The sequence below is a fragment of the Coregonus lavaretus genome, assembly GCF_964263955.1.
Source record: "Coregonus lavaretus genome assembly, chromosome: 5".
Taxonomy (NCBI): Eukaryota; Metazoa; Chordata; class Actinopteri; order Salmoniformes; family Salmonidae; genus Coregonus; species Coregonus lavaretus.
The window spans coordinates 74,925,513-74,938,877 of NC_139992.1; the positions used below are offsets into that span (position 1 = coordinate 74,925,513).

The following is a 13,365-nucleotide window of genomic DNA, read 5'->3' on the forward strand; positions in this document are numbered from 1 at the left end:
AGAAGATTCCTGTGTTTTTGTTTGCTGGGAAACAATATTTCAATCATTTTGCTCACTGCCATGACTCCCAGATTCAGTTGAATCATGCCAATGTCTTGCAATCCTCTGCAACCAAATGCATTTAATCACAGTCCTTTTTATTCACGCTTCGACAAGAACAACAGCCCTGCATGAGGGTCCCTGCAAATCTAGAGGACTGGGTGATCTCTCTCTGAGGCTGATGTAAGGTTTTTAAACGGGTCAACACTCGTAAGGCCGCAGAGCCAGACAGTGTTCCAGGGAGTCTTCAGGGCATGCGCAGACCACCTGGTAGGCTTCTTCACAGACATTTTCTGTAATCCCCACGTTTTGAGCTGATTACCATCATTCCTGTCCCCAAAAACGCTTAAGGAATCCTGCCACAATGACTACCACCCCGTAGCACTCATATGTACTAATGAAGTGCTTTGAAAGGCTGGTCATGGCACACAAACTCCATCTCAGATCCCCTGGACACACTCCAATTTGCATACCGCCCCAACAGATCCACAGACGACGCAATCTCAATTGCACTCCACTCTGCCCTCTCCCACCTAGAAAATAGGAATACCTACACTACCGTTCAAAAGTTTGGGGTCACTTAGAAATGTCCTTGTTTTCAAAAGAAAAGCGATTTTCTTGTCCATTAAAATAACATCAAATTGATCAGAAATACAGTGTAGACATTGTTAATGTTGTAAATGGCTATTGTAGCTGGAAACGGCTGATTTTTAATGGAATATCTACATAGGCCCATTATCAGCAACCATCAGTCCTGTCTTCCAATGGCACGTTGTGTTTGCTAATCCAAGTTTATCATTTTAAAAGGCTAAGATCTAAGGCTAAGGGTTGAGATCTGTAGGTATGGTGTTCTTTGGATGCAACTCAGCATTCTTTGTCCTCCAAACACGACGAGTTGAGTTTTTACCAAAAAGTTCTATTCTGGTTTCATCTGACCATATGACATTCTCCCAATCCTCTTCTGGATCATCAAAATGCACTCTAGCAAACTTCAGACGGGCCTGGACATGTACTGGCTTAAGCAGGGGGACACGTCTGGCACTGCAGGATTTGAGTCCCTGGCGGCGTAGTGTGTTACTGATGGTAGGCTTTGTTACTTTGGTCCCAGCTCTCTGCAGGTCATTCACTAGGTCCCCCCGTGTGGTTCTGGGATTTTTGCTCACCGTTCTTGTGATCATTTTGACCCCATGGGGTGAGATCTTGCGTGGAGCCCCAGATCGAGGGAGATTATCAGTGGTCTTGTATGTCTTCCATTTCCTAATAATTGCACAGTTGATTTCTTCAAACCAAGCTGATTACCTATTGCAGATTCAGTCTTCCCAGCCTGGTGCAGGTCTACAATTTTGTTTCTGGTGTCCTTTGACAGCTCTTTGGTCTTGGACATAGTGGAGTTTGGAGTGTGACTGTTTGAGGTTGTGGACAGGTGTCTTTTATATTGATAACAAGTTCAAACAGGTGCCATTAATACAGGTAACGAGTGGAGGACAGAGGAGCCTCTTAAAGAAGAAGTTACAGGTCTGTGAGAGCCAGAAATCTTGCTTGTTTGTAGGTGACCAAATACTTATTTTCCACCATAATTTGCAAATAAATTCATAAAAAATCCTACAATGTGATTTTCTGGAAAAAAAATTCTCAATTTGTCTGTCATAGTTGACGTGTACCTATGATGAAAATTACAGGCCTCTCTCATCTTTTTAAGTGGGAGAACTTGCACAATTGGTGGCTGACTAAATACTTTTTTCCCCCACTGTATATATACACATACATTATGGAGTAAACGGGCCATACTGTGTTAGTGCTTCAGCCAACAGCTACCACAAGCCATCTGTCCTGTGACCTGGGCGACATTCAGGATCCCTAAACTGTTGTGTGGATCCTTCAACAGCGCCAAGATGAGAGTTCAGTTGTTTTCTGTAAAAACAGTTACAGGATGGAATCACAAGACATACAGTGCCTTTGGAATGTATTCAGAACTCTTGACTTTTTCCACATTTTGTTACGTTACAGCCTTATTCTAAAATGTATAATTGTTTTTTCACCCTCATCAATCTACACACAATACCTCAAAACAAAAACAGGTTTTTAGAAATTTTAGCACATTTAAAAAGAAAAAAATGATATCACATCTACATAAGTATTCAGACCCTTTACTCAGTACTTTGTTGAAGCCCCTTTGGCAGCGGTTACAGTCTCGAGTATTCTTGAGTCTTCTTGGGTATGACGCTACAAGCTTTGCACACCTGTATTTGGGGAGTTTCTCCCATTCTTCTCTGCAGATACTCAAGCTCTGTCAGGTTGGATGGGGAGCGTCGCTGCACAGCTATTTTCAGGTCTCTCCAGATTGGGTGCAAGTCCGGGCTCTGGCAGGGCCACTCAAGGACATTCAGAGATTTGTCTCGAAGCCACTCCTGCGTTGTCTTGGCTGTGTGCATTCCCACAGCATGATGCTGCCATGCTTCACCGTAGAGATGGTGCCAGGTTTCCTCCAGACGTGACGCTTGGCATTCAGGCCAAAGAGTTCAATCTTGGTTTCATCAGACCAGAAAATCTTGTTTCTCATGGTCTGAGAGTCTTTAGGTGCCTTTTGGACTCCAAGTGGAATGTCATATGCCTTTTACTGAGGAGTGGCTTCCGTCTGGCCACTCTAACAGAAAGACCTGATTGGTGGAGTGCTGCAGAGATGGTTGTCCTTCTGGAAGGTTCTCCCATCTCCACAGAGAAACTCTAGAGCACTGTCAGTGACCATCGGGTTCTTGGTCACCTCCCTAACCAAGGCCCTTCTCCCCCGATTGCTTAGTTTGGCCGGGCGGCCAGCTCTAGGAAGAGTCTTGGTGGTTCCAAACTTCTTCCATTTAAGAATGATGGAAGCCAGTGTTCTTGAGGACCTTCAATGCTGCAGACCTTCCCCAGATCTGTGCCTCGACACAATCCTGTCTCGGAGCTCTACAGACAATTCCTTCAACCTCATGGCTTGGTTTTTGCTCTGACATGCACTGTCAACTGTGGGAACTTATAGAGACGGGTGTGTGCCTTTCCAAATCATGTCCAATCAATTGAATTTACATTTACATTTACATTTTAGTCATTTAGCAGACGCTCTTATCCACAGTTAATTTCCCACAGGTGGACTCCATTCAAGTTGTAGAAACATCTCAAGGACGATCAATGGAAACAGGATGCACCTGACCTCAATTTCGGGTCTCCTAACAAAGGGTCTGAATACATATGTAAATAAGTATATATAAAAAAAAAAAAACATTTCTAAAAACCTGTTTTCGCTTTGTCATTATGGGGTATTGTGTGTAGATTGCTGAGGATTATTTTTTCAATCCATTTTTTAATAAGGCTGTAACAAAATGTGGAAAAAGTCAAGGGGTCTGAATACTTTCCGAAGGCACTGTACTTATACCTTTGAGACAGACATACTTAGACATTTTCAACAACAAAATTGTTTATTTAAAGCATAATTATTATGTTTACATGCATAACTGCAAGTACAGTATATAAACATTTGAGTTCTCAGCCTTGCGCTACAAATAAGAAATGTCACACCTTAACACTGATCAAAGCTCATTTGCTCCTGACAAAAATAATATTGCACTTTAAACATCCTCACGCACCAGTCATCTAAATAATATTCCCCTCTTTATATATATATTGCCTGGCTTTGCGCTTGCATTCACACACAGTTATTTTTCTCAGATGCAGTTCTCATACACACACACCAGTACGAAATTCATCTTAAAAAAGAAGAGGGCTACAAATGTAACTAATGCTCAGATAAGGAAATATTCTACATAACACTTGTACAAATCTCAAGATCTTCAAGTGATAGAGCAAAATAAAATTATTTTTGTTTTATTATTTTTTAAATAAAATGGCGTCCGGGCAGCTACTGCTCATCCTCGTTCTCCTGTCCAGAGCCTTCTGAGCGGTCGCCCTCCAAGCGATCTGAGGAAAGGAAGGAAAAACTAAGTGAGAGTGTGTAATAAACCCCTGGGTCATTTTCATTAAGGCACCGGAAAACAAAAATGTGCATTTCTTATTGGATTCTTGTAGTTCCACACTACTTCAGTCTGTTTTCTTCCATTTTGTGTCTAATGAACGCAACCTAGATCTCATTTCCTACTGTACCCAGCTTGTGGGGTCTGCAGTAGAAGCATCATAACTGGTTGCTGGTAATTGAGTGAATGAACCAGTTAATCTCCCGGTGGTAAAAGGTTTACTCAGCCCAAGCTCAAGGGTCCCAAAGTACATAAATACTTCCACATGCACTTTCTATTGGTTCATTGGCTAACTGCTTTCCAAACCACAATTTCAACCAATTCACGAAAGCCCCAAAATATAGTTAATATCACAAAACTACAAGCAAAATTGAACAGAGTGTGTGTACCCGTTCTTATGTGATTAAGGGAGGCCAGCATTCGCAGCATGAAGGATGCAGGGACTGTGATGGTGTTCCTGGTCTCCTCTAGCATCAACTCATTACGCGTGATCACCTACAGGGAGAATAAGTGTGAGAGAAAGAGAGCGGGTGAAAGTGAATTATACCAGTGAACCTTATATTTGATCTCTGAATTCATCATCTCTGTTGTGTCAGAAGCTTCAAAGAAAATGTGGTTTCTATCACTGACTGGAGTTGGGAGTGGGACTGGTGAGAGAGGGAGAAGGGGTGACGAAAGAGAAAGAAGAGGGCATGGGGAGGAGGAGGGAGAACAGAGAGGGGGTGATGAGGGAGGGTACAGGGAGGAAGGCGTCTCCAGTCAGCTGTTGTGAGAGCTCATGGAGAGGAGCAGACAGACTATGGGGAAGTCCCACACAGTGGGGAATCCACTCCCTCTACTGGATGACAGAGAAGTGCACCTCAGTCTACTTGCCATCTGCCACTAAGGTTGAATAAATCATTTACCAAACATACCTCATCAGCTAGGACTCTGTTAAACGACGGCGACGCCTCCAGAGGTGACCAGATTTTGATGTTGTAGTCGATCCCTGACGAGGCAAGAACTGGAACAGACAGGAGACGCAAACTATTGGCAATAGGGTACCATACAGTTAAAGGGGGATACCTAGTCAGTTGTACCACTGAATGCATTCAACTGAAAGGTCTCTTCCGCATTTAACCCAACCCCTCTGAATCAGGTAGGCTGTTTGGCGGTTTCAGCCGGCTAGATTTAGGACAGGGCAGACACCAACAGCGCTTGCGGACAGGCTGTGTGAAGGCAAAGCTTCCGAAAGGCTGGCTTAGGACTGGCAAGGGAAAAGTTGAACAGAGGCAGCTGCTGTCAGTGTGTACGTGTTGCGCTCTTTCTCCGAGTTGTAAAAGCAAGCAGAGCAGGAACGGGCTACTCTTTAGTTGACAAGGTAACTGCTCTTTGACTTAACATAAGAAGAAAAACTAAACTAGTGTTTATTCCCAGTGCTGAGCTAGTAGTGTAACAGATATGTAACGTTAGCTAATGTTTCATCCCCTCTCGACTGTGGTGAACGAATTAGCTAGCTAGTAGCTACCACAGCAAGTTCAGCTCAATTTAATCAACTTTTTTATTTAATATTATTTCTCACTGATATGAAAGATAAGGTCCTTATGCTTCCAAAACCGTACTGCAAGCGACGCGTGTTAATGTTCAGATTGAGCATCGGGGCTCTTGTACAGAAGACGCCTTCGTCCAATGACTTACGAATAATGTAATGGAACTGAGGGCTAGCCTCTAGCGATGTGTCAGATAGAAATATATTATTACAGCTGTTAGATTATATTATATCTAACAGCTGTAATAAATGAACTTGGCTAGCTTTCTCCAGTTGATGTACCGTTAGAAAGAGAGCTAGCCAAAAGTTGACGAAGGTTAGCTATTATCTTTGCCTCAATCACACCAGACCTGAATCAAATGATGAAACCAGCGGCCAAACGATTGAAAACCGATATTTTGACATTTTTTCAGCGCAATGTGAGTTTTTGTTAGTCAGTATAGCAATGTAACGTTGTTGATCTATCAGTTTCCCTAGCTAGTTCCCTACTTTTCACACTGACACAGTAATAAACAGTTCTACAGGCTTCACGGTCATGGTACACAACACTATGCTCATCATGTCATAGCAGGACCAGATGGTGACAGAAGTCCCAGCAGGGTCAGACAGCCAGGGAAGACCAGTCTACGGAGCTCAGGTGAATTTTGCATTATATTATTACAATATCAGTGAATGTATACAAAGTTCCATCTTGAGTTGATGGGTAGGCCTACAGTAGCTACACGGCAGTAGTTTAAGCTTAAAGCTACAGTCTGGGATCTGGGAATAATGGTAATTTTAATTATTGAACCAGTGATTCTATTCTTGGTTAATATAATGTATAAATGTACACCAAGGTAATTCTTTTTCATGCCTCATCTTAGCAGGATCAGATGGTGACAGGGGTCTCAGCAGGGTCTGGCAGCCAGGGAAGACCAGTCTGATGGAGCTGAGGTGAACTTTTGCAGATACAACACTTTATTCTCTCTGTGCAGCAAATACTTCAAAGATCAAAACTATTTTAAGGCAGTCCGACAAACCTCCAAAGTTGATTTCCAAACTGTATTAAGGGTTGCTAGAGGCTTTTCCCGATGACACAAAACATGTAAAACTAAAATGTGAGGAAGACCTGGGAGAAGCTATTGATGATGACTATGATGAATTTCCCAGTCATGTTCATATAATCTCAGACAGTGTTTAAGACCATCCTTAGAATGTACTATATGCCAGTGAAAATGAATAACAAGCACTAACATTTACATTTTAGTCATTTAGCAGACACTCTTATCCAGAGCGACTTACAGTTAATGAGTGCATACATTATTTTTAATTTTTTTCATACTGCCCCTCCGTAGGAATCGAACCCACAACCCTGGCGTTGCAAACGCCATGCTCTACCAACTGAGCTACATCCCTGCCGGCCATTCCCTCCCCTACCCTGGACGACGCTGGGCCAATTGTGCGCCGCCCCATGGGTCTCCCGGTCGCGGCCGGCTACGACAGAGCCTGGATTCGAACCAGGATCTCTAGTGGCACAGCTAGCACTGCGATGCAGTGCCTTAGACCACTGTGCCACTCGGTCTAAGAAATGTCATTCTTCTGCTGGAGGTGTAAAACACAAAAAGGGGACATATTTGCATACAGTTGAAGTCGGATGTTTACATACACCATAGCCAAAAACATTTAAACTCAGTATTTCACAATTCCTGACATTTAATCCTAGTAAAAATTCCCTGTCTTAGGTCAGTTAGGATCACCACTTTATTTTAAGAATGTGAAATGTCAGAATAATAGTAGAGAGAATGATATATTTCAGCTTTTATTCATTTCATCACATTCCCAGTGGGTCAGAAGTTTACATACACTCAACTAGTATTTGGTAGCATTGCCTTTAAATTGTTTAACTTGGGTCAAACGTTTCGGGTAGCCTTCCACAAGCTTCCCACAATAAGTTGGGTGAATTTTGGCCCATTCCTCCTGACAGAGCTGGTGTAACTGAGTCAGGTTTGTAGACCTCCTTGCTCACACACGCTTTTAAAGTTCTGCCCACAAATGTTCTATAGGATTGAGGTCAGGGCTTTGTGATGGCCACTCCAATACCTTGACTTTGTTGTCCTTAAGCCATTTTGCCACAACTTTGGAAGTATGCTTGGTGTCATTGTCCATTTGGAAGACCCATTTGCGACCAAGCTTTAACTTCCTGACTGATGTCTTGAGATGTTGCTTCAATATATCCACATCATTTACCTTCCTCATGATGCCATCTATTTTGTGAAGTGCACCAGTCCCTCCTGCAGCAAAGCACCCCCACAGCATGATGCTGATGGTGTTCTTCGGCTTGCAAGCCTTCCCCTTTTTCCTCCAAACATAACAATGGTCATTATAGCCAAACAGTTATATTTTTGTTTAATCAGACCAGAGGACATTTCTCCAAAAAGTACGATCTTTGTCCCCATGTGCAGCTGCAAACCGTAGTCTGGCTTTTTATGGCGGTTTTGGAGCAGTGGCTTCTTCCTTGCTGAGCGGCCTTTCAGGTTATGTCGATATAGGACTCGTTTTACTGTGGATATAGATACTTTTGTACCTGTTTCCTTCAGCATCTTCACAAGGTCCTTTGCTGTTGTTGTGGGATTGATTTGCACTTCACACCAAAGTACGTCCATCTCTAGGAGACAGAACGCATCTCCTTCCTGAGCGGTATGATGGCTGCATGGTCCAATGGTGTTTATACTTGCGTACTATTGTTTGTACAGATGAACGTGGTACCTTCAGGCGTTTGGAAATTGCTCCCAAGGATAAACCAGACTTGTGGAGGTCTACCATTCTTTTTCTGAGGTCTTGGCTGATTTCTTTTGATTTTCCCATGATGTCAAGCAGAGGCACTGAGTTTGAAGGTAGGCCTTGAAATACATCCACAGGTACACCTCCAATTGACTCAAATGATGTCAATTAGCCTATCAGAAGCTTCTAAAGCCATGACATCATTTTCTGGAATTGTCCAAGCTGTTTAAAGGCACAGTCAACTTAGTGTATGTAAACATCTGACCCACTGGAATTGTGATACAGTAAATTATAAGTGAAATAATCTGTCTAAACAATTGTTGGAAAAATGACTTGTGTCATGCACAAATTAGATGTCCTAACCGACTTGCCAAAACTATGGTTTGTTAACAAGAAATTTGTGGAGTGGTTGAAAAACGAGTTTTAATGACTCCAATCTAAGTGTATGTAAACTTCCGACTTCAACTGTATGTTATGGTCTTGTGAAGGCCGGCTGAATTCTGGCAAAGAGTATGTTCTTTTATCTCAGCATGTCTACAGATTCTCCCTGTTTTTGTTTGCTTGGAAATGTTGATACTGGAGAATTATCAAAAGATACTCTGTAACCTAGCTTTTGTTTCTCCTTTTTTTTTAGGGGGTATATCAGCTTTAATATTGCAGATAGATTGTAACTTCCATCAATGTAATTGTCTGCATCACTTCCAATCCCCCATATTTTTTTTTTCTCGCATATATATATATTCACATACATACATACATACAGTGAGGGAAAAAAGTATTTGATCCCTTGCTGATTTTGTACGTTTTCCCACTGACAAAGAAATGATCAGTCTATAATTTTAATGGTAGGTTTATTTCAACAGTGAGAGACAGAATAACAACAAAAATATCCAGACAAAACACATGTCAAAAATTTTATTAATTGATTTGCATTTTAATGAGGGAAATAAGTATTTGACCCCCTCTCAATCAGAAAGATTTCTGGCTCCCAGGTGTCTTTTATACAAGTAACGAGCTGAGATTAGGAGCACACTCTTAAAGGGAGTGCTCCTAATCTCATCTTGTTACCTGTATAAAAGACACCTGTCCACAGAAGCAATCAATCAATCAGATTCCAAACTCTCCACCATGGCCAAGACCAAAGAGCTCTCCAAGGATGTCAGGGACAAGATTGTAGACCTACACAAGGCTGGAATGGGCTACAAGACCATCGCCAAGCAGCTTGGTGAGAAGGTGACAACAGTTGGTGCGATTATTCGCAAATGGAAGAAACACAAAATAACTGTCAATCTCCCTCAGCCTGGGGCTCCATGCAAGATCTCACCTCGTGGAGTTGCAATGATCATGAGAACGGTGATGAATCAGCCCAGAACTACACGGGAGGATCTTGTCAATGATCTCAAGGCCGCTGGGACCATAGTCACCAAGAAAACAATTGGTAACACACTACGCCGTGAAGGACTGAAATCCTGCAGCGCCCGCAAGGTCCCCCTGCTCAAGAAACCACATACAGTGGGGAAAAAAAGTATTTAGTCAGCCACCAATTGTGCAAGTTCTCCCACTTAAAAAGATGAGAGAGGCCTGTAATTTTCATCATAGGTACACGTCAACTATGACAGACAAAATGAGAAAAAAAAATCCAGAAAATCACATTGTAGGATTTTTTAATGAATTTATTTGCAAATTATGGTGGAAAATAAGTATATGGTCAATAACAAAAGTTTCTCAATACTTTGTTATATACCCTTTGTTGGCAATGACACAGGTCAAACGTTTTCTGTAAGTCTTCACAAGGTTTTCACACACTGTTGCTGGTATTTTGGCCCATTCCTCCATGCAGATCTCCTCTAGAGCAGTGATGTTTTGGGGCTGTCGCTGGGCAACACGGACTTTCAACTCCCTCCAAAGATTTTCTATGAGGTTGAGATCTGGAGACTGGCTAGGCCACTCCAGGACCTTGAAATGCTTCTTACGAAGCCACTCCTTCGTTGCCCGGGCGGTGTGTTTGGGATCATTGTCATGCTGAAAGACCCAGCCACGTTTAATCTTCAATGCCCTTGCTGATGGAAGGAGGTTTTCACTAAAAATCTCACGATACATGGCCCCATTCATTCTTTCCTTTACACGGATCAGTCGTCCTGGTCCCTTTGCAGAAAAACAGCCCCAAAGCATGATGTTTCCACCCCCATGCTTCACAGTAGGTATGGTGTTCTTTGGATGCAACTCAGCATTCTTTGTCCTCCAAACACGACGAGTTGAGTTTTTACCAAAAAGTTATATTTTGGTTTCATCTGACCATATGACATTCTCCCAATCCTCTTCTGGATCATCCAAATGCACTCTAGCAAACTTCAGACGGGCCTGGACAGGATTTGAGTCCCTGGCGGCGTAGTGTGTTACTGATGGTAGGCTTTGTTACTTTGGTCCCAGCTCTCTGCAGGTCATTCACTAGGTCCCCCCGTGTGGTTCTGGGATTTTTGCTCACCGTTCTTGTGATCATTTTGACCCCACGGGGTGAGATCTTGCGTGGAGCTCCAGATCGAGGGAGATTATCAGTGGTCTTGTATGTCTTCCATTTCCTAATAATTGCTCCCACAGTTGATTTCTTCAAACCAAGCTGCTTACCTATTGCAGATTCAGTCTTCCCAGCCTGGTGCAGGTCTACAATTTTGTTTCTGGTGTCCTTTGACAGCTCTTTGGTCTTGGCCATAGTGGAGTTTGGAGTGTGACTGTTTGAGGTTGTGGACAGGTGTCTTTTATACTGATAACAAGTTCAAACAGGTGCCATTAATACAGGTAACGAGTGGAGGACAGAGGAGCCTCTTAAATAAGAAGTTACAGGTCTGTGAGAGCCAGAAATCTTGCTTGTTTGTAGGTGACCAAATACTTATTTTCCACCATAATTTGCAAATAAATTCATTAAAAATCATACAATGTGATTTTCTGGATTTTTTTTCCTCAATTTGTCTGTCATAGTTGACGTGTACCTATGATGAAAATTACAGGCCTCTCTCATCTTTTTAAGTGGGAGAACTTGCACAATTGGTGGCTGACTAAATACTTTTTTCCCCCACTGTATACATGCCCGTCTGAAGTTTGCCAATGAACCACTGAATGATTCAGAGGAGAACTGGGTGAAAGTGTTGTGGTCAGATGAGACCAAAATCGAGCTCTTTGGCATCAACTCAACTCGCCGTGTTTGGAGGAGGAGGAATGCTACCTATGACCACAAGAACACCATCCCCACCGTCAAACATGGAGGTGGAAACATTATGCTTTGGGGGTGTTTTTCTGCTAAGGGGACAGGACAACTTCACTGCATCAAAGGGACGATGGACCGTCACATCTTGGGTGAGAACCTCCTTCCTTCAGCCAGGGCATTGAAAATGGGTCGTGGATGGGTATTCCAGCATGACAATGACCCAAAACACACAGCCAAGGCAACAAAGGAGTGGCTCAAGAAGAAGCACATTAAGGTCCTGGAGTGGCCTAGCCAGTCTCCAGACCTTAATCCCAAAGAAAATCTGTGGAGGGAGCTGAAGGTTCGAGTTGCCAAACGTCAGCCTCGAAACCTTAATGACTTGGAGAAGATCTGCAAAGAGGAGTGGGATAAAATCCCTCCTGAGATGTGTGCAAACCTGGTGGCCAACTACAAGAAATGTCTGACCTCAGTGATTGCCAACAAGGGTTTTGCCACCAAGTACTAAGTAACGTTTTGCAGAGGGGTCAAATACTTATTTCCCTCATTAAAATGCAAATCAATTTAATCATCACATTTTTGACATGCGTTTTTCTGGATTTTGTTGTTGCTATTCTGTCTCTCACTATTCAAATAAACCTACCATTACAATTATAGACTGATTATGTCTTTGTCAGTGGGCAAACATACAAAATCAGCAGGGGATCAAATACTTAATTCCCTCACTGTATATACATTTTATGGACACAGTCAATTTTACAATAATTCTATGTTGTTAGTTTTTACTCCTGAACTTCCTCTACCCTCAACCTCTCCGATCATTTTCATGATATCCATCCGGTTTGCTTCTATATGCCATATCTTTCTAACTGTGCTCTTTCACAAAAGCTCTCAACCTATATACTTATTATGGACACAGTATGCTTTACATTAGTTATCTTGTTGTTATTAGTTGTTGTTAGTTGTTATTAGTCCCATCCTTCAACACCACCCATCTATCTCTTAACACCATCCATATTGGATTTCTATTTGCCATATTTCTCAACTATACTGTGATGTTTTACAAAGGTTCTGAACCTTTCTATTCTCATTGTTTCTACAGATTGTAAATCGAAAATAAACATTTTTGCTAAAAGTATTATTATATTATTGATCAATTGACTATGATGTTTCAGATCACCCAGTAGTGCTATCTGCAGGGTTAGCTCCAGGTAAATATTGCGACCTGTGTCCAAAAACAAGCTACAAATGGACAGTACCAAAACCAATGATCTAATGATTCTGTCTCTTCGCAGCAAAATCTGCAGAGCTGGGAAGATGGTATCCCCCATATAAATAACATTCTATTGGTAGCAAGAATTTTATATAATAATTTAAATTGAACAATTTGAAGTTTTGAATCCGGCGTCGTTTTGCGTATCAGTTCATAAACACTATGCCATGGAATCGGTACATCAAAAATCTCTCCCCAACTATTTTGCAATCTATATGGGACGGCTGTCAATCCTTTGGTCCTTAAATTAAACTGCTATACTTTTTTTATTTATCACAATTTTCTTTAACCAATTATGTTCTTTAATGCAGGGCCGAGAGACAAGTTCCTTACTTTTTCCCCCTTCCGCTTTCCTCTTCCATTTTTGCAGTAATGCTGCAATTATTTTAAAATATTTGGTTGTAATTTGGTTGTAATTTTGGGTAGAGCAGACATTTCCATATGTTTTTGTTAGCTGCATGTGCGACATAACTCCACCAGTCCTACCTATGATATCATTTACGAAGATTATACCTTTTTTAAACATTTTGTCAAAAAATAATGTTTTTTTTTATCAATTAGT

The 13,365-nt window shown here is 41.9% G+C and overlaps 1 protein-coding gene across 3 annotated transcripts in view; it reads right to left on the bottom strand.

Moving 5' to 3' along the window:
- Nucleotides 1–3,476: 3,476 nt before the first annotated feature.
- The window catches only part of LOC311129690 (DDB1- and CUL4-associated factor 6-like), a 75,808-nt gene continuing 65,919 nt past the window's right edge, over nucleotides 3,477–13,365 (bottom strand). For all 3 annotated transcript variants that reach the window (XM_084162093.1, XM_084162092.1, XM_084162091.1), the window contains 3 exons: nucleotides 4,958–5,046; nucleotides 4,433–4,538; nucleotides 3,477–3,990 (listed from right to left, as the gene is read on the bottom strand). In XM_084162093.1, the coding sequence (XP_084018219.1) occupies nucleotides 3,932–3,990; nucleotides 4,433–4,538; nucleotides 4,958–5,046 (254 nt within the window). In that variant the 3' untranslated portion in view covers nucleotides 3,477–3,931. The remainder of the gene's footprint in view (nucleotides 3,991–4,432; nucleotides 4,539–4,957; nucleotides 5,047–13,365) is intronic.